General features: G+C 59.7%; 1 protein-coding gene and 1 non-coding gene across 2 annotated transcripts; both read right to left on the bottom strand.

Moving 5' to 3' along the window:
* Window positions 1-260: 260 nt before the first annotated feature.
* On the bottom strand, window positions 261-333 carry NCLIV_t070005. The gene has a single exon. It is a non-coding gene; the product is annotated as a tRNA-Phe (tRNA).
* A 1170-nt stretch (window positions 334-1503) lies between these two features.
* Window positions 1504-19969, bottom strand: NCLIV_017770 (conserved hypothetical protein; the record flags this gene model as incomplete). Its single annotated transcript, XM_003881969.1, has 17 exons — window positions 1504-1876; window positions 2347-2495; window positions 2775-2930; window positions 3395-3475; window positions 3833-3950; window positions 4378-5209; window positions 5625-5782; window positions 6062-6340; window positions 7058-7314; window positions 7702-9122; window positions 9446-11767; window positions 12271-14335; window positions 14804-17160; window positions 17456-17687; window positions 18030-18183; window positions 18697-18914; window positions 19391-19969. The coding sequence occupies 17 exons, from the start codon at window positions 19967-19969 to the stop codon at window positions 1504-1506; spliced, it is 11751 nt and encodes a 3916-aa protein (XP_003882018.1).
* Window positions 19970-21282: the final 1313 nt, after the last annotated feature.

Genomic DNA, 21282 nt, shown 5'->3' with positions numbered 1-21282 from the left:
CGTATATCGACTTGCGGGTTCCATAGTTTTAAAAATGGAAAGACAAAACGGCGACATGGACGTCACGAGGTTCACGAGGGTGCATGTTCACCCTCACGCGAGGTTCCGTTCGTACAGAACGCACGTAACTTTGTAGGACCTAGATAAATGTTCTGCATATAGCCTCTTCTAATACAATCTATTCCTTCCGCTGATGCCTTCCCAATTTACGATGCTCGCGGGGGGGAGGGGAGGAACAGAAACTCTCCTGCAAAGAAATGTGCCGTGACCCGGGATCGAACCAGGGACCTTCAGATCTTCAGTCTGACGCTCTCCCAACTGAGCTATCACGGCGCGGTGAACGCATGCGCCACCACGCAGGGAAAACCACCAACTTCCTGCCAAACTCCTCGGGAAAACGAATGCCGCTGGGTATATAACCCCACATTGTTATGCAGAAGGTACAGTGAAACATACAGAGTCAGATACGGATATCTTCCATTACCGCTAGCTCTGTTTCCACAAATAAGTGCGAAGAACCGTATCATATATATATATATATATATATATATATATATATACATACATACATACATACATACATACATACATACATACATACATACATATGCGTGGGCGGTTTGATGTGTCGCTGGGGAGCATTTTTGGAAGAAAAGTGATGACGCTGGAGCCTGTGTGAGACCCTGTCGCACCAAGAGCAGGTGGTGGCGGTTCTCTTCGGCCGAAAAAAACGAGATGCCAAAATCCGGGAAGGCAACAAGCTGGGACAGCGGCGAGAGAGGTTAATACAGAGCGGGAATGCACCGGAGAAAAAGATACGTTACATGCAGAAATAACGTATTTCGAAGTCGTTACCGAAAACGGAAACACGGCAAGTGCTTGGTCATTCACAAATTGTGGAAAATGAGAGACGACCAGGCCTCCTTTTTTCGGTGGCATGCAACCCATATACACATATCCTATATAGCTAAATGCATGCAAGCACTGACTAAGCATGCGTCTGCTATTTGTACATACGTAGATGCATAACTATGTAAAAGCGTAGGTAGAGGGAAACAGATCATTTCGAAGCGATATGAATAAACTGAGAAAAGAAAACGTGCAAGCAATTGCCTGCGGGCAGGAAGGAATCTGCGTTGAGAAGTCAACGGGTGAAAGACATCTCTTCGCGGACTTAAACACTGAATGTTTCTGTTCATAACTAGGCCTTCTTCTTGCAATCGCTACCCACTTTGTCTCCAAATATCCCCCGCTATGCTGCCTGATTCTTCTCTTTGTTCACTTAAACCTCGCCCCCATTCCGCGGTGTTTCTTCTCCCAGCTTGCTGGCCCGAACCTCCACTGTCGGGCATTCTTCCCCCCCTCCACCTCTCCACTTTTTGTCTTATTTTTCTTGACCCTTGTGCTGAGAAAGGCCTCCTCTCTGTCTTGTTCCGTTCTCCTTTCTGCCTTCTCTTTCTCTCCTCTCGTTCTCCCTATTCTCTCGGTGCGTGTTCTCGGCGTCTACTCGTCGCCGGAGTCCGACGGGGCAGCCCGCGACTGAGAGATGTCTCTCGTGCGCTCTGCCTCCGGCCTCGAGGCTGCGTTCGCAGATCCCATGAGGTTCTTCTTCATCCATTTTCCTACGGAACCCATGGCGCCGCCCTTCTTCTTTTCCTCTGCCTTGCCGTCTTCTCCTGCCTCGCTTGTTCTGCCTGCTCGAAAGAAAACCCCGCCCTCACCGCCAGCTTCCAGATCGCCACGAACCTCCCGCTTTTCGCCTTCCGCGCGACCAGAGAAGGAAAACAGCCCAGGCGAACCCCCCCGCGAACGCCGCCCCTCCTGCGCCGTGGGTGACAAACTGCCTCGTCGGCTACTTCGCCCGCGGAAGAAACTCCTGAAGGAATCAACGCACAGCGACACCCGGTCCAAACGGCGGCGAGTGAGGTCCGCGCGCCGGCACACACGGTCCAGCGATGGCAAGTTTTCTCTATCTCTCGCACGCTTCCACCAGGGCCAAGCTTCTCGCATGCAGGCGCAGCTTTCCGAGTCGACTCACACAGAGCATGCAGAGACACAGGCAAAATCTGCCTCAGAAACAAACACACCGGCTATCAGAACGCGGCATCAGCCGGCACCCAACTAAACGTCCTCACCGATATACATATACATATATATATCGAGAAGAGGGAGAGAACAGCCTTGTTCTGAACAAATGCATGCAATGACAGCATCTGCTTGGTTGCATTGCCCGCCTCGGGTTTCACGTGGAGGAACGAGTAGCCATGTGCAAACTTCCAGACGAACGTCGCATGCTTTGATCGATGCACACAGGTTCGCCACTTTCCAACTTGTTCTGGGACTGACCTTGATCTTTCCCGCGCTCCTGCCCCGTCCCTCTCGGCTGCTCGCCTCCTCTCTCCTTCCTTCTGCTCGACACGGGCCAGGCACGCGCCGTCTCTGGCGAGCATAACGAAGAAGTCTCCCACTTTCTCTAACATGTCCAGAGATACTTTCTGCGAAAAAGCGACACAAAGGGCAAGAACAAAGTGAAGAGAAGTGAGGACTACGGATCCAGGAAAAAGCAAAAACACGCGACACACAGAGATCACAGATAGTTTCGAGACGTTGAGGCATATTCGGAGCGAGATCTCGTCGCGAGTGTGTTTCGCGAAACCGGAGTCACGACGCGGCTCAATTGCGCCCCTGCGTCGAGGAAGAGAAGCTGTGGAGAGACACCCGAAGGCAAGAACCTTCGAACGAAAGGATCGTGGCTCTCTGCCGCACGTTCTCACCTCTCCAGAGGGCGACGCGATTTCGAAGATGGGCGAAATTTCGTTCTCCTTCATGTAGTGCCGAACAGCGTCGAGGTCTGCCTCCAGGATGTCGATTTCTTCTTCCGAGAACACGTGGCCGCTGTATCCAAGTTCCGTTACCAACAGACACCACGCCTAAAACGCAGCACAAAAAAAACACCACATGCACAAAAACATATATATATATATATATATATATATATATGGTTTTAGACAAGTAGTCACACAGCAACCCGGATATGTACGGTTATATATATATATATATATATATATATATATAGCCCCACATGGATGCAGGATGCACATGCATGCACACAAACCTGTGCCTGTCCAGGCCTAGGCCCAGGCGTGTACATGTCTCTACATGTGCATATATGTGTATATACATTTGCCATAGGCACAGGCTAGATACATGGTTTTGAGCGGTTGGAGATAGGTTTGAACAAAAGTGCGCAGGGCGATTGTGAGTGTCTACGGAAGGACAGCAGCGACAGAAGAACAGGCATGTTCCACTGACAGCACAGGAGCGTTCGTTTCTCCATGTTCGTTTTGTTTCTGCTAGGTTTGTTTTTCGCACTGCGTCTTTAGGCGCCCCTGACCTGGATGAGGCACCGCATGAAAGCGGCGGCTGCGTCGTCCTGGTAGTCTCTGGGAGCAGCCGCGAAGAAAAGCTCCACGGTCTGGAACGACACAGAAAACGCCAGAGAGACCAAACGAAGGCAAGCTGGAAGCGCAGGCGCAGCAAAGGGTGGACGCAAACTGGAGCAAGACGTCGGACCAAAACAGATCGAGGCAACGGGAGAGACGCGCACAGGCCGCAAACGGCAGAGGAACGCGAGGCCGCAACAAAGAGAGACTGCCCATGGAGCGGGGCCAACAAACACAGGAAAAATCCAGAGCGAGAGACGAGAGAGCAGAAGAGAGGCACAAAAAGAGAGACGAGTGCTCTTCTCTCTTGAACGCGTCCTTTCCTTGCGAATTCAAATGCATTCTGGAGCTTATAGATCTGATTTGACTCGGTTCTCTCTCGCCCGTACGTTGGGAAGCGCGGCGACAATCCTCTCGAGGGTGTAAGAAGCGAAATCGTCCTCTCCATACAGCCTGTCGAAAATATCGCGTTGGAGTTCGTAGTACACAATATACGCCGCTGCAGTCCTGAAACGCCACGGCCACACGAGCTAGCGTCAGAGAGTGACAAAAGAGGGAAGACGCAAGAGATCACAGAAACACCGAAAACGAGTACCCGACGGCAGCAGGCGATTGCTCCTCTCCCTGGGTCTGTGCTCCGAAAGCGCCCGCAGGAAAGGTTGTCTTTCCGCTCCACCCCCACGGCTGTTTACGCCGAGAAACCCTCCCCACGCATCCCCCTCGCATGCAAGCAGGTCGACCAGGCCGCATGCGCCTATCTGCATGCGTACAAAGCCTGATCACGCGCATACGCGAAAAGCCGACCCTCTGCCCGCAATGCAAGTCCGAATGGCGACACGAATACAGCGGACGACGCCCAAAATGATTCAGCCAAAAGTGTGCGTAGGAATCCTTAACAAGAAAAGCTGGTTTGTGTGTTCTGTGCGTTTTTTACTCGCAGACTTTGAGGGCGGTGTTGTGGAGGAGGCCGCGGAGCTCGTCCATGCGTTGGCTGAGCACGTCCTCGAGTTCGAGCATTTGCGCCTCTTGTTCGCGGTCGAACGCACCCAGGTTTTCCGCCTGCCGTCCTTCCCTCCTGGCTTCTTCTCCCTTGTCGCTCTTCGCGCGCTCGCCCAACCCCGCGAGTGCGTCGACGATTTCGACATCCTTCGGGTTGCGTTCGCGGGCTCTCCTCTCCAGTTCGGCCCGCACCTTCTCCTTCAGCTTTGCGAGTTGCTGCGCAAACATGTCCACATTCTGGAGCTTGACCAGCCATCGCAAGACGCCCTTTCCCTGACTCGCGCCCTGCTCCGGCGCGTCCCTGGCGCCTGAATGGCGGCGCTTCGTCTTGGCGCGCTCCTCCTTCTGGTCCCGTCCTTCTCGCTCTTCCTTCTCTTCCTTGTCGCGCGCGCCGCGACCGGCCTCGGCCCCGCCTGCCTCGGCCTCTGCGAGGGCGTCGCAGTGCCGCCGCTGCATGCGCTCAGCCTCCTCCACGCCCTGGAGAAGCAAGGCGAGGTCGGGTCCGAGTCTCCGCGCTTGTCCTTCGCGCTCCGGCTTCACCTTGAACGCCGAGGGCCTGCGTCCCCGCGCAGTCTCCTTTCCGCGACCGTCGCCCTGACTGGGCGCCGGCGGCAGCGACCTCGGTCGCTCGAGGCGAGGCAGCGTCTCTGCGTCCACGTCGCTCTCTGTGCACGTTCGCGCGGGCTTCCAGGAGCCCTCGAAAACCTGGAAAAAACTCTTCTTCCTCGCCTTCCGACCACGGCCCTCGTCACACGGCGCCCCACTCTCTGAGAAAGACGCGCGAAACACACAAACAGGAACAACAGCCACATGCATCAACATAGAGATGTACATACACGTAGACATCTTCATACACGTACATATATGTTAATAGATATATACATACATGGATCTGCATATACATATATCTGCGCGTACCTGTGCACGTACACATTGATACGAAATCGAGAATGGAGACACATCAAGTAGTTGTGTCGGATTTCATGTATTTGCGTGTAGGGATACGCAAGTGGGGCGGTATGCGTTTACGAGGCATGTGGCACACCGTTCAGATTGGTATAACTCAAACTGAATAAACAGAGACATCAGAGTTCCTAGGATACTGAATTGACTCCAGTTCAGACAACCAAGTTCTTTCTGATCTCTGTACACAATGAGAACGGAGGGGCGCGAATCCTTTACCATTTGCAGATTCGCCTGCGTCTGACTGAATCGCTCGCTGGCTGGGTTCCAGCAAGTCGCCTGAGGGCCCTGCTAAGTGGGCGCCTTTCTCGCGACGCAGCCGCTTCTGTTCGTCTTCGCCCCACATCCGCTGACCCATCTTCACGAAGCTGGCCCACCTGAAGAAAAAAACCATGTAAAGAAATACGCACATACGCGTACAAACATAAACACATATACCTATGTATACCTACCTATACCTATATATACTATATATATATATATATATGTACGTGAGTATATACGTGAATAAGTAGACCTGCATGTGTGTAGATGAGGGTGTCTCTGTGTGCCCACAACTGGGTGTTTGCTTCGTCCTTGTCTGGAGCCTTCTTAGATTGTGGAGGCTTCGATTCGCGGATTTTTCCCACATTTCTGGCGCCTTGCTCTCCTCTTACGTCAGAGGAGATTTCTTCTTCTTGTCGCCTCCGCCCTCGCCCATGGAGGCCAGAGCAAGCATCGCCGCGGACTGCAAGGACGCATCAACCTTCAGAGCTTTCCGGCCCTCGGGCTCCAGCAAAGTCAGGAGATTCTTCAGCTGTCTCTGCTCGACTGCGAGGAGAGGCAGAAGGAGGGCCGAGGAAGGTGTCTCCTCCGCCTCCGCGGGCGACAGGGCGCAGAAGGAAGAAAAGGAGACGAAGAAGGAACGCAGAAACTTGAGGAAATGCGGCAGCACCCTGCGAACGCGGAAACCACAGACAGGAAACCACACACACAGTTTGCGCCCAGACGGGGCCCAACCCCATTTCTGCACACAGCGCCCTGATATCCAGAAAAGCACGTGGAAGAGAAAATGTGCCAGCCTCGGGGGGAGGCTGGGGGATACAGGAATCCGGTGATCTAGCCACGTGTCGGCTGTCTCTCTTGGGTTGATTTCCCCCTTCCAGAAGGAGCGGCGTTTGCATGCAAAAAGGAGGGCGCAGCAGGTTCGCCGCAGGAGACACAAAGCCCCAAAAAAAGAAGCGTGAGGGGCAATGCTCCAACCGGGCGCCTTCTCTACGGCTGTGTGAGGCCTCAGACTTTTCTCTCTTTTCAAAACGCTTCGCTTTCTCCTCGCAAAACACAGCAGAGAGGAAGGGGACGGTCCCAGCGTTGCTCACGCATTGTGAGGAGATCCGCCGACGCCGTTCCCGTTTTCATCTCCAGTGAAAGGATTTTGCATGGCACTAACGACGGTCAGGTTCTACGACTCTCTCGCGTCTCGACTCTCCTTGTCCATCGACCTTCTTTCCTTCTTCTGCCTGCTTTCCTTTTCCTACCTTCTTTCCATTCTTTCCTCCTCCCCGTTTTTCTCCTTTTTAACCGCCTTTTCGTTCCCTCCTGTCTTTCCCTTCTCCTCCCGTCTTTTCTCCCCTCTTCCCTTTTTCGGGGGCCGCAGTTTCCGGCCGTTTTACCAGTCTATCGGCGCCGGGTTCTCCAAAACCGCAGCCGCGAGGTTGAAGATCACATGCCAGCAGTCGGCGGCCTTCTCGCTGTAGCCGCTCTCCGGCGGGTTCACGGGGACGAAGGTGTCTTTTTCCAGGAAGGAGAGGAGCGTCGACGAGAAGGAGTTCAGACGCACCGAGATCGAGGAGAGGAAGGCGGGCGCTAGCGGCGGCAGGAGCGGCGGGACGGCGAGAGGCGCGAGCGCCGTCACGCGGCTTAAAGTCACCTGAAGAAGAGAGGGACGAGAAGACGCCGGAAATCCAGAGACACACACCGGAGACCCACACGCACCAGACCACTGCGAAAAAAGCGAAAGACCAAGGGGAAAAACGGGCCAAGGGGCCGGAACAGAAACGGGGCCGCGACGGAAAGACCGAAAAATCTGGAGGCTTTGCCCGAAAACAACCGTTGGCCGGTCGGGAGAAGATCTCCTACGAAGCGCGCATGTGGAAGCCGCCTTTCTGAGGTTGCTGGAAGATCTTTGGAAGCCCGTTCCCGGCATACCTCCTCGGTCCCCTCCCCGTTTCTCCCTCCTGTCCCCTCCCCACTGCCTGCCTGCGTTACCCAAAATATGCTCACCTCTTTGCTGAGTTTCTCGAATTCGCCCAAGAACCTCGAGGAGTTCTGCACCACCCTTGGCGGGGAGGAGTTCGACCTCGCCGCCCGTCCCTGCCCAGACGGCGGTGCGCAGAACCTCGGCGAGCAAGGCCGCGATCAGCAGGCGTGCGGCGGAGAGGAGAATGAAGGCGAATTCGTTTCGCAGAGGAAGCTGTGCGTCGAAGGCGGGGGCGTACAGGAGGAGCTCGGCGCGGAGGTGCGACAGAAACGCGCGGAGACTCGCAACGACGTGGTCCAGGAGAGCGTCTTGTTCCTGCTCGCACAACCGCAGCAGGTCAGCAGGGACTGCGGCGTCGGTCGTGCGTTTCCACTCCTTCGCCCGCTCCGAGTACCCGCGGGCTCCGCGCTGGTTCGCGCGGTAGGCCTCGAGAGCCGCAAACGCTCCGCGGAACTCGCGACTCGCCGAGCGCGCGAGCGACTGGTAGACGAAGCAGCGCAACGTGTCTTCGAGGATCGACGGCCCGCGGAGAACCAGCGAGAGACGGAGACTGTGCTCGTCTTGACGCAGCAAGTCGCCTGGAAGCTCGTCGGGCGCGGCCGTCTGGGCGTCGCCCGCGCCGCCTCCCCCTGGCGCGAAGAACGGAAATCGAGAACGCAGCCCTGCGGGCGGCGAGAAGAAGGCAAAGTGCCGCGCCGACGGACCCCTGCCCCGAGCCGGGGGCGACGGGGCCTGAGTCTCCTCGGCCTCGCCGTCTCCGCGGGGTGTGGGGTCTCGGCCCTCGTCTCCGTGGTCGCGGTCTCGGCCCTCGCGGTCGCGGCGCCGCGAACTCTCTCGGAGCGTCGACCGCCCCGGCGGCGAGTCCTCTTCTTTCCCGGTGCGCTCGCCTCGCAAAGCGATGAAGGATTTCCCGCGTTCCCGCGAAATCCGAAGCATCACCGCAAACCGTGTCTCCACCCCAGCCTGCCACTGCGCAAGCTGTTCGGCGTCCAAGCGGCGCCAATCCAAGAGACACGGCTGGACGTCGAGGCTCGTTTCCTGAAACGACAACCCGCCAACACCGGAGGACTTGCCGAGCGCCTTTCCGGAGGCCGAGCGACACAGCGTCGGGCCCGCCGCGGCCGGGGCGAGGGCCGCAGGGGGGACCATGAAGGCTGCGCAGCTCGCGGCGCCGGCCGCGTGGGGCGAGAAACAGGAGACAGGGAGAGCGGCCCGGGGCGAAGCCTGGGAGGCGAGCGCGAATTGCTCGACTTGCTGGAGCAGCAGGAGGATGAGGCTCCGCCACAAGTGCAGGACGCGTGCGAGAAGCGCCGGCTCGAAGAAGCGGCGGTAGTCCTGGAGTTGGCCGTGGAGGAGCAGAAGGAAAAAGAGCGTCAAGAGCTGACTCGCCGCGGCTTCTTCCTGCTGGAGCTCCACGCGGGACGGAAGCGCCGGGGAGAGAAAGAAAAAGCGGCGACTGGACGACGACCGCCGAAGAACTGCGAAAAAAGAGAAGCAAAAACGGAGACACGCGAGTTACGGGACAGCCTCGGCACGCGAGGGCGAACCAGTCCCGGAGGGAAAATACCAAAGGTGACAGAAATGGGAGGAAACAAGGGCAGGGACGCGGTTTCGGGGAAGCGGCGTTTTTGCGTGGAAAACATGAGAGCGAACAAACCCAGGACACGGCGGTGCACGCGGGGCTTCAGGTGTGGTGGGGTGTTGAGGTGGATCGAGAGGGCGGCAAAACGAAACAGAGTCACCGTGCAGACTGCAGAATTTGGCGAGGCGTTTTCGTTCTCGCAGGGCCTTTCCATCTCACCTTGTCCCCACGGGTCTCCGCGCCTCCGGGCGCCGAGCTGCGTCTCGTCCACAGTCCACCAGTCCCCCCCGAACCAGCCGGCCGCCTTCAAGACTTGAACAAAGTTGCGCCGTTCGGCTGCCTCATAGTAGAAACATGTCCTTCCTGCCGTCACACCGCTTTGCTCGTCCCCTGGGCACCCCTTCTGTCCGTCGCTTCCTTCTTTAGAGAGAACGAGTGGGTCTGCATGCATCCCGTCGCCTGTTCCCGCGGCGAGCTGCGTGACGAACTGGCTCTGGCTCTGTCCTCGCTTCTCGTAAACAACTGCGAACCAACTGAGAGGCGTCTCCTCGACGAGCCGGAGCGCCCTCTTCTTGTGCAAGGCCCAGTCGTCGCCCGGCTCGTCCGTCGCGACTGTCTCCAAAGCCTTGCGCCCTCCAGCCCGCAGCTCTCCCGCGTCGGGCCTCGAGTGGGCTCCCGCACCGGCTCCTTGGGCTCCATCGCCCGAGGGCGCGCCGGACTTGCGCCGGTTCCGGGCCAGGAGCAAGACCGACCGGCTCCGAGCGGCCTTCTGAGGGTCGCCTTCGGTCCCGCCCAGCGGCTGCGTCCGAGGCGACTCGAGGCGGATCTTCTCCGCTCCCGCCCCGCCCGTTCCGCCTTCTGCAGGGACCACGCGAAGGCCCGGAAGGCTGGACGGGGCCGAGCCAAAAAAGCTCTTCCGAGAGAAGCCGCGTCTGAGCAGCTTGCCTTCCGAGTCTCCGGTTTTCTCTCCGACCTTCGAGGCGGCCAGCCCGCCCCCACCCGCCGGGCCCCGAGGCGCTTCGCCCGCATCCGGCCCGCGTCCCGCGCCGTCCGCGTCTCCTTCGGGACCGTCGGGCTCCAAAGCCAGCGGCTGGGGCGACCCTGCCGGGGTCCCAGGGCGGCTCCGCGAGCCCGCGAGGACGAGCGCAGGCGGCTCGACTTCAGTTTCCACGAACGGTTTCTTCAGGAAGTTCGGAAAGGCGCAGAGAATCTCGGAGACAGCCTCCACGACCTCATGGCCTATGGGCGCGAAAGCCTCGTCGACGGCGTCCTGCAGAACGAGCGGCGCGCCATCCCGAGATCCATCAGCGCTGCCTGGTCCGCGCCTCGCCACTCGCAGCTCGCCCAGCAGCTCGGCCTGTCGAATCTCAGGAAGGCCCAAAGACCCCACGCGCCCAAGCCCCAGACTCTCGGCCTTCTTCTGCAGAGACGCACCCGCCGGAGACGTCGGCGCGCCGTCTGCGGCCTCCCCTCCCACACCGTCGGAAGAAGGCGCGGCCCCAGAGGGCCCAATCGATCCCGGTCGGAGGTCGCCTTGCGTCGGCGCTCCGCGAAGGGGGGACGTGGCAGGCGATCGGGGCGACGCATGCAGTGCCGGAAGTGGGCCCGGCGAGGCAGAGCGACGCGTCGCACCGTCCGTCTGCTCACTGCCCTCGACCTCTCCCTCGGCTTCTGCGCGTCTCCACTCGCCGCTGTCGCGGTAGAACCAGTCGACCTCTGGCAGGGAGGGCGCTGCGTTTTGCCAGGCGCAGGCCGCGAGGAGAAGCGCAGCCGACTGGAGCGAGAGCGGGAGGAGACCCCCACCAGCTCGCCCGGCCTCGCGCAAGCTGAAGAGCGTGGGCGGATCGACATCGACCCCTTTCCCTTCGCCTCCCGCCTCGGCGCCCGAGTCGCGCGCCGCCGAGAGGCCAGCGGAGTCTCCGCGGCCCTGTCTCCATGTCTCTTCGCGGTCGGAGATAGCTGTGGGGTCGACGCCGAGCTGCGCAGCTTGCGAGACGAGGACGAGGCCCTGGGCCAGAACGGGTGCGTCGACGTGGAGCCCCGAGGCGTTTCGTCTGTCTAGGCAGCACTTGGAGAGGAGCAGAAGCAACGAGAGGAGGAGCGGAACATCCAGCGCCCAGAACGCCGCGAGAAGCGGCTCTCGCGGCAGGCTGAGAAGGTCGGAAACGGCTCTCGAGTCCGGCGGGTCGCCCCGCGCCTCCTCGCCCCTGCGCAGGCGTCGGGAGCCAGTGCTTTTTTGCCGCGACCGCGCAAACCGCGCGCTGGACGAGTGGGGAAGCGGCGGGCGACCGTCCTCGCGCCTCAGCTCCTCCGCCTCTTTGCTCCCCGCGGGGACAGCGCCGCCTTCACACTCGGACTCCGCAGAAGGCGCGGAGGTACCTCCGAGGGACAGCCCGCGAGCACTTCTGGAGCGGCGGAAGAAACGCGACGGCGTGCGCTGCCGGAACTTCGCAGCGGACTGGGAGCCCGCGCCGTCTCTCTCGACGTCGGAGGCGAGAACGGCGCTGCACTCGGAATCTGAACAGAAACCGACGCTCGTGCCTGAAAGAAAAGGGGGAGAAAAGTCGAGCAACGATGAGGGAAGCAAAAATGCTAGGATACCGGAAAGAACCTGACACACTGGTGTGAGTAGGGAGAGGCACGCACAGAGAACAAAGAGAAGAGAGGAACACGAGAAGCAGAGAGAAGAGGGAAACAGGGAGAAGAGCGGAAGGAAGGACAAAGGAAGGGCGAGCACAGTCGGAGACGAGGACAGCGTGCGGCGAACGGGGGGTTGGCGAAGGATTCGAGATCTTGAGGGCAGAACGTCGCGCGATGAAAAGAACTCCACATGGAGCTGCGAAGAATCCAGATATCCTTCCTTGACTCCCTTCAGAGAGATCCGCCCCCCAGCGTGAAGGCACGCCGGCAAACGAAAACGAGAAAGAACAAGCACGGCTTTCGATGGGTAGTCGGCATCCACACGGTAAAACGTGATTGGCATAACCGCAAAGAAGATGAAGCTTCCTCCGAGCGCGAAACGCGGGCTCAGCCCTCTTGCTCACCGTCGCTCGTTTCGCCGCCACCTGGTCGTCTTGGCGGCAGGTCCAGGAAGAGCTTCTTTTCACTGTCTGCATGCAGGCTGTTTCCGCAGGCGTCCCCTCCGCGCCCGTCTCTCTGGGCCTCCGGTCCCTGTCTCGCCTCCCACCGTCTGGCGAGGGCAATGCGAATCGCCGAGTCGAGATCTGCGCATGCAGTCATCATGAAGAGAAGTCTCTGGAGCATTTCCGGGCCGTTTCGGCTTCTGCGTGTGCACCGCATCTCCCAGACAGTGTCTTCTTCCTGGAGCGAATCGCCTCCGCGGCGCTCTCTCTCCCTCGCCTCTCGCTTCATTTCTTCTCGGCCTCGCTCGCTCAGCACTTGCACGTCGATCTCCAACACCTCGACCTCGACTGAGTGGTCTCCCCACGCGCCGCACGGCGGGGCTCCTCGCGAGGCCGGGGGACTCAGGAGCCGATCCAGCTCCAGGAGATAGAGGAAAATGTGGTAAAACGTGGACAGTTGCCTGAGAGGGAGCAGCGCGAGAGAGGCTGCAGAGGCCAACGCGTCCGAGAGATCTTCCAGTGGGACGCGCAGCCGAGCAGGAGGCTCGGAAGCTCCGCCCGAGTGTCGCCCGCGACCTCCGTCTTCGCCGTCTTCGCCGTACGTCCAGAACGGCGCCTCTGGCGGGGTGTCCTGGCAAAGCAAACAGAGGATGAAGAAGAGCAGAGCCGAGCGCTCGTCGCTGCCTTCCGCCCGCGTGTACAGGGAGGTGAAGAGTGGTGGCGGGCGATAGGAAGAGAAGACGTCGTCCCCGAAGAAGGCCTCGTCGGCCGCCTCCCCCGGACCGTCGGGTCCGTGGGGCGCGGGCTCCCGGGCACCGCAGCGCGCCTGTCGCGTTCTCTGCCGGAGACTGTGAGCAATCGAAGAGAAGAAAGCCGCGGAGGCAGCGGGGTGTAGGGGCCGCGCTCGCTGCGCTGCCGGTCCGCCCCACCGCGCACCCTCTTGGCCTCCCGATGGCGGAGACGAGGCCGAGAGCGAAGGAGACGGTGAATGGCGGAACAGGTCGGGGGACAGTGGGGGCTCCCCGCAGTGTCGCGTCGCCTCCAGGGCCGGCCCAAAGAAGAAGCGGAAGAACCGCGTGAATCGGAGCAGAGTGGCGACGTAGAGCAGCTGAAGCTGCCTCTTGACGAAGGCCTTGTAAACGGGATCGAACGCGAAAGACGAAGGCGAAAACGCGCTCGGGAACTCGGCAAATCTGTCTCCACGGCCCGCGCCCTGGCCCGACGCCCTCTCGCCTTGGCCACTCTTCGATTCGTGGCCTCCAGGCTGCGAACCTGCGTCGCCCGTTTTCACGCCTTTCTCTCCCTCGCTCGCTTCTGCACGCTCACCTCGCGACCGCTCGCCAAACAGCGTGAAGCCGCCTTCAACCGGCGGCAAATCATGTGGGCAAGGGCGAACCTGCGCCTGCGCGCGGTGTGTCTCCGCGGGGCCTCTTCCGGGCTTCTCGCTGTGGGGTCCCCTAAGCAAATGCCCCGGCGGGCCACCAACCCCGCCCAGAACACTCTTTGTCGCCTGTGCGTTGAAGCGTTTCAGTGCGGTCTTCATCCCTGTCCGGGGTTCTTCTTTCTTCTCGTCCTTCTTCCCCTTCTTCTCGTCCTTCTTCCCCTTCTTCTCGTCCTTCTTCCCTGTCTTATCTTCCTTCTTCCCTGTCTTCTCTTCCTTCTCTCTGCTGAGATGCCTGCCTCCTAGAGACGCGCCGTCGCCGCTGCCTCTGCCGGAGCCCTCAGGCGCAGAGGGCCAGGACGAGTGCGAGGCCACGCTGCGACTGTCTCCGTTTGTCTCCGGCGCTCCAGGGGACAGGAACGTCACGCGGCGCGAGTCTGCAGGCGCTGGGGCCTCCTCGCCCCCTGGTCCCCCATGTCTCTGCGCAAACGGGAGTTTTGCCCCAAACCGCAGCAGCTGGTCTCTCTTCTTCTTCCGGGGATGAACGAACGTCAGCGACGTCTCCTCGTCGCGGCTCCGCAACGTGCGCCTCTCGACTTCCTGCGGAGAGACGGTCGAAGCAGCCGACGCAGGCGCCGACGCCAGCTACGCAGACCCAGCACAAAGCATCAGAGAAAGAAAGGTCTTTAACGAAAGCAAACACGGCCGAGGCACGGAGAAGCGAACAGGACAAAACTGGGAGGAAAGTCGTCTTCTCGGAAGTTCCCGAGCTTCTCCGATCCCTTCGGCCGTCTCCTCAGCTTCTCGGCCGCTTTCCTGCGAATGGACACTCTCGTGGTACCTCTGCCGGCGATGCCAGTCCTCACAGTCGGAAAAACCCAAAGGAAAACCCTCCTTTTTAGCCCTTTCCTTGCTTCTGTGCCGAGGTCGCTCCTTCCCCGTCGTTTCCTCACCCCACCACACGCCCTCCAGACCGTTCACGAGTTGAAGCGCGTGTGACGAAAGCGAACCAACGAGGCACAGCGCCGCTGCGCACAGTCTCCCCTGCCTTCTTCTCCAGCCTCTTTTCCATCTTCTTTTCGTCCCCTGTTCTTTGCCTCTTTTGAAGCTCACCTGCCAAGCCTCGCTGAGTCGAGCGACGCGAAAGCGGAGGTCGCAGGGATGCAAACTCGTCCGGTTTCCCGGGGCCCAGAGACAGTCTGCCGCGGGGACGAGGAGCCGCAAGAGTTTGTTGCTGCCGCTGCTTGGAATCTGGAAGGCGACTCGCGCGAGCACCAAAAGCTGGCGCAGCAACTTCACATTCGCAAGGAGCAGCGGCGGATCAGGCGCCAACCAAGTGGTCAGCGCCTCCTTCTGGCGACCTTGAAGAAGCGGCCTCGACCGGGCGTTTCTTGTCTCTCTGGCTGTCGCTCCGGCTCGGCCCTCTTCACCGCCTTCAAGCCTTTTGCGGTCGCGAGCAGACGCCCCGCTCCGCAGGCCGACGACGCCCTCGCAGGCGCCAGGCGAGACGCCTGTCTGCCGCAGCCACGCCTCAACGGAGATACCAAATGGCGCGAGGCCTTCAGGAGACAGGTGTCTCCGAGAGGTCGCCACGGCCCCCGCGGTTTTTGCGTTCTCCAGCTGTCGGCCGCACCGAAGCTGGGAAGCCTGCTGCTGAGAGCCCGAGACCTCCTCTCTCTGGTCTGCGTCGCTTCCTCGCCTCGCTCCTCTCGCCTCTCCACGGCCCTCTCGGCCCGGGGACGTCTCCCCCGCGGGCGACGCCTGACGCGACTGCACTTCCGAGGTACCCCGCGAGAAAGGCAAGAGGAAGACGCTCCTGCGCGTGGAGCGCGCGCTGAGTCGCCTCTGCGAACTCGCCCCGTCGCCCGCCGTGGTCCTTCGTGAGTCCTCACAAGACAGAGGCGCTCTTTCCCCCGCGCCCTGGCCCGTCCGTCTCCTCGCGAGGAGGGTGCGGCCCTCGCCTGGCGACTTCTCTGCAGGTTTCGCCTCCGCAGAAGCGCCGCGCTTCCCAGTGCTCGAGGCCGTGCCCGCGCGCGGGGACCGGTCCTTGCCTCTCCTCTCGCCGTCGCCCTCGCTCTCGCCGTCCGTCTCGGCGACGAGGGAAGCGAAGGCGGCGTACTGGCTGTGCTGATGGGCGCAGAGGAGGAGGAGCTCGTAGGCGAGCATCTGGAGGTCTTCCTCCGCAAAGGCCGTGCGGCTCTTGACGCGGCCTGCGCGGCGCTGGTGCGTCTCCCGCGCCTGCTGCACCTGAAAAATCGAGACGCGCTGCGCCGGCTCGGCCCGGCCGTCTCGTCCCCCCAGGACCCTCCCGCGTCTTCCGTCGGCCTCGAGCACGGACAGCGCCGAGAGTCTGCAGCACTCGTACAGCGCCGGCGGCAGCGCAGAGGCCGCGAGGCCCTCGACGAGCAAAGCGAGGAAATTCGGGAAGCTCCGGTGTTCCCAGGCAAGGGAGAGTCGCGCGTCGGCAAGTTCCGGGGCGAAGGTAGAGGACGTGGAAGCTGGACGCGTGGAGAAAGACGAAAAGGAGACAGAGCGCGCCCACGACCCCGGCGAGAAGCGAGGTCTCGCGCCTGTGGGGCCGTCTCGCGCGGGAAGAGCCGGCAACTCGACGGCGCGGGGCCGCGGGCCAGGCGGAGACAGGGGAGACACCGCTGTCTCCGACTGGAGACGGCCGGCAGAGAAGCCCCGCGCGAACTGCCCCGAGTCGAGGGCCCGAGCGAGAAGCGCGCCCGAAGAGCAGTGGTAGAGCAGAAGGGGCGACGGAAGCCGTCGAAGAGACAAAAGATAGGTTTCGTACAAAAGTTGAGATCTGAGCCATCCGAGCTGAGACTCCAAGGCCTCCACACCCCGCGTGTCCTCGGTGCTCTGCGCGTGTTTGCGGGAACCTGATTGTTCGATCTCTGCCCGGGGCAGTGGGGACGGGTCTTGGTTGAGGGAAGTGAGAGAAGAAATGCCGGACACAGGACGAGAAGTCGCTCCCGCGCATGTCTCGCCTCGCTCGTGTCCCGTTTCCGATGAGAAGCGTTGCGGCGACGTCGAGTCTTCGGGGAGCCGTGGATGCCTGGACTGTGCGACTGAGGCCGGAGTCCGGGCCTCTTCCTCGCCACAGCCGAGCTCCTCATCTATCGCCTTCCTCCACGGCTCCCCTCCGCCCCCCCCCTGCCTCGAAGCGACTTCGCGAGCTTCCAGGCAAGCCTGGGGGTCTACTTTCCTCCGCTTTTCCTCCTCTCTTTCGCGCCATCTATCGCCCTCCACTCTCCGCCCTGTCTCGAGGTCCAGCAGCGAGCGCAGCCTCTCCACCTCCTTCTTCAGGTGCTCAGCTTCGTTCGCTCGCGAGGCCTCGCGAATGCGGAGTGCATGTGACGTCTCCTGGAGCGCGTCTCGCTCTCGCTGCAACGCGCGCCGCTGCTCCTTCTCACTTTCTAACTCCGTCTCTCTCTCCTTCAGGAGATTCTTCAGTGTCAAGCGACCTGGAAAAGACGCAAGCGCCTCAGAACCAACGAGGCAGTCATCCCTCGTGGAATCCGCAACACGAGAGAAAGGGAGAACAAGGAAGAGAGAAAAGAACAGGAAAGAGAAGAACAAGAAAGAGAAAAGAACAGGAAAGAGGGAAGAACGAGAGGGAAAGCTCTGTGCACGGGTCAAAAGAAGGAGAGAAAACTCAAACCGCGGAGAAACAAATCAAGAGAGCCAAACGCTTGAAGAGCTGGGCATCGCCAAACAAAAAGGTCATCAGAACGCCCTCTCGGGAGTCTCTCCGCGTACCTGCCTCATCCGCTTCTATCTCGCCGTTCGATTCTGTTCCGTCTTCAAGAGGCGCCAAGCCAACGTCTCGTCGCATGCGGTTCTCGACCTCGACGGAAAGAAGAGGTTGCGAGATTTCCGAGGGCTGTCTCTTCAACTTTGCCAGGACAGCGATCTCACGCGAAGCTTCGTCCGCCTGCTTGACGAACGGCAGGCGGCCGAGAAGGCAATCTCGCGTGCAGTCCAGAAAACACTGCGAAGAAAGAACCGAGCAAACCACAGCTCAAAACACCCACTAGAAAACGACGCTCGCGCACGTACAGAGATGTCAAGAGATCTGCAGGCATATACTTTCGTGTAGACAGACACCTATGCAAATAGATTTCAGCCTCTGGAAATGTATGCACTCAAAGATCTATCTATGCATCGAGATGTCTTGGATGCTCAAGATATGAATCCATGCACCGCTACAGCAATTTATGATAATCGAGAGGCTCTCGAATCCGTCTGAAGAACGAACTTTGAGCACGGACAAGGCCCGAGGGAAGGCCTCTCTCCACACAACGCGACAGGAAGTTTTCTGCTTTCTTCGCACCGTGGCTGAGGCACGGAGCGCGACAACAGCTGCAGTGCCTAGAGAAGAAGAGAAAACGAGCGCTTGCTTGTCGCCAGAGGCTGCGGCGACGACGAAGCCTCCCAAGGCGTCGGCGGGACGAGCGTGGACAAGCGAAGTTAGCCAGGAGCAGGGACTGAGAGACAGCACACAAGAAGCATCGGCGACAAAGCGGTGTCCGTACACAAAAGACAGTGTATACAGATATTCCCAAGCCCACACACAAGCACAGACACGCACAGTTCTGAGGACCTAGGAATATAATGCATGCATGCACATACACCTAGAGAGAAAGTCCTGTTTATAACGCGACGAAAGTCCAAAAAAAGGACAACGACGCAGCTTTCAAACACACTGGGTCCCGCGACGCAAGTACAAGCCTCGCCCTCTATCTGTCTCCCTCATTCTCTCTAACTCTGTCTTGCTCTACGTCCCTCCATCTCTCTATATCTCTGTCTCGCTCGCGTTCCTCGTGTATCTACACTTAGAGGCTGCAGGAGGCCCAGGCGTAAGAGCCACTGGCGTTGAGAAAGGGGGCGAAGGCTGCAACAGTGTCCTCACTGCCTCGCACTGTTCACTGTCTCGCACACAGACGGGAATTCGGGCGCAGAGGAGGGAGTCTTAGAATCCTTTTTCAGTCTTTCCTCACTCCTGTCGCTTTCGAGGCACCAGGAGGGCATCCGGCTTTTCTTCACGTCCCTGGGCGCCGGGGGGGGCATGCGTACGCACGACGTTCCGGTAGTCGGCTTCCGCCGTTGCATGCAGCCGTTTCGCGCGGTCCACGCGTTCCTCGGCTTTCTGCAGCAGGCGCGGCGCCACCGAAGAGCCAAAGAGGCTCACGAGCTCCTTCAGGCTCTCCTCCGATTTCTGGGTGCAAAACGCAGAAGAGACACTCGCTCCGAAACTCGCCTTGCATGCGTCGCCTCCCTGGCATGCGTCGCCTCGAACTGTCCCCGAGTCTCCCGATCCGCCCTCCCACGGCAGACGCCCAAAGGTATCGCCCTAAAGTGTAGACGGTCATCGCAGTTGACCCTCTTCTCCCGACTAACACTCCAAGCGTTTCATCCACGGTCTCTCTCACCGAAGCCGCCAAGGCAGATAGAGAGGCACAGATACATGACATGTCGATAGAGCGACACGGATGCAGATCGGTGTTAGATGTACTCGACAGACAACGATAGACAGCCGTGTCCCCTGGATATAGATATAGATACATACAAATGGAGAGAGAGACAGATGCATTAATAGAGATGATTGCAGATAGACAGTTCCACACATATACACATTGATGCCTTTGACTTCATCTTCATGTGTGTGGTGTAATTTCAGATGTTGTTCCTCACTTTCAGTTCTTCGTGGGCAAGTTGCAGTTTCTTTGCAGCTTTTTGCACCTCGGCGCTTGCGGCCCCGCCATCAGCGAGTGCGGGAGTCTTTCCATCTCCTGCGTTTCGCTGTGCAGGCGAGGCCTCTCTCTGAGCCGGTTCGTTCTCCTTCTCCGACTTCTCGTCCTGCGTCTTCTCGAGAACCGCCTCGACGGGCGTGGTCACTTCCGCCTTTAGACGCGTGGCGAGCCTATCTGCTTGATTCGCTTCGGCGAGGCAGAGAGAGAGGAAAGAAGACAACGAGCGGGAAAGCGCAGCGCTCAGACCCTCGGGTCGAGCGACGAGGGCCGAATCGCCCTTCTGGGGCGAGGAGACAGAGGAGACCTCGGAGGCGATGGCCAGGCCCTTTGTGTGCAGGGCGCGGAGGTCATCGGAGAAGCGCCGAAGATGGGAAATAAATTCTTCGTGCAGCAGCGTCCAGGCAGCGGCGGCCTTGACGTCAAAGACCAGCTGCTCAGACCGAGACAGAGAAGAGGCGGGAGGCGCCTTCTCTCTCCCGCCTCCAGGAGGAGGCGACGAACTCGCCCCGGCCGGAGCCATGGTTTGGGGTGTACCTACACCGCGCGGGACATCGTGGAAGGCTCCGCAGACGCGCCGGTGGGGAAAGAAGGGAGGGACAGGGCGCAGTCAGAGAAGGAGAGAAGAAGAGAAGAGAGACTCATCCTCGGAAGACAGCCCGCGTTGGAGAGAGACAGAGAGGAGACGCGCGGAGGGCAAGCAGAGCGGGGCGAGGGCGGTGAGCAGGAGGTGGAAGAGGCAGAGGAGAGAAACAGCGAGGACACAGAACGAAGGAAAGAGAAAGCGGAGACAAGAACTCGTAAGCAGAGCAAGAAAGGGGAAAACGCCAGTCGACCCAGACAGCGAGACACAGGGTTATAGAGAGCTGGCACCTCAGCACGACGACAGGCGAGGGAGGCCGGGGGTCCGGAATGCGATTTCAAACTGCATGCAAAGCGCCAGAACGTCGACAGCACACAAAACGAGGCGAATAAAGTCGGAGAAGACGGGAGTTTCCAGCGACTCGGATCCTCGCTGTCGGCTGGGATACACGGCAGAGAGGAAGCGAGAAAAAACGCGAAAATCGGCGGCAACAGAGAGGATCCTAGGTCCCCTCTGGCGGCTCCTCTCCTGTGGACCGACAGGAGGTCGACGCAACAGATTTTGGGAAAATATGGAGAGGCAAAACAGAGAAGAAAAGTCATGGCCTAGCTGTGAAGACACCGAAAGAGAGCATGCAAACGTGACGGGCGCCCGCCGTCCGCGCCCGGGTGACTCTTTTCTCCGTGGCAGAAGCGCCACAGAGTTTTTCATCACAAACGCCGCACACTCAGCGGAATTTTCCCGAAACTTCGTCCGTCTCCCCTCTTTTCTGTGTTGCTTGCCTCTTCTTTCCACACATTGCCGAAAACAAGCACCTTCACTGAACTAGCTCTTGTCCCTTTCTCGCGGTTGCCGGCTAGATGTGTGTGTGTGAGTAGCAAGCTTTCAATGCGCCGGGCCCCCCAGAAAAGGCTGAGGTTTCTTTTCTCTTTCCTCCATTTCTTTCCTTCCTTCCTCTCCGGCCTTCTTCGCGTCGCTTTCTTCCGCTTGGCTGCCTCAGCGGTTGATTTTTTGAGGGGAAAGGGGGCCCACGCCCTCGGTTGCTCTGCCGCGCCCTGAGCAGCTGGTCCTGTGCGGCCGCGGCGGCAGCTAGGCCACGGGAATCTTGTCACACACATCCACCAAAAACGCGTTTCCTGGAAAGGACAGATTTCCCACTGTTTGAAATGGCGAGGAACGAGGCGGATCCGGGTAGGCGTGCCTGTGCATCAGCCTGAGGGGGTGAGAAAGATCCCCTCGTGTCGAGGTGCCAA

This window comes from Neospora caninum, chromosome VI, assembly GCF_000208865.1.
Source record: "Neospora caninum Liverpool complete genome, chromosome VI".
NCBI classification, from domain to species: domain Eukaryota; phylum Apicomplexa; class Conoidasida; order Eucoccidiorida; family Sarcocystidae; genus Neospora; species Neospora caninum.
This window is presented reverse-complemented; position numbering and strand designations above follow the sequence as displayed.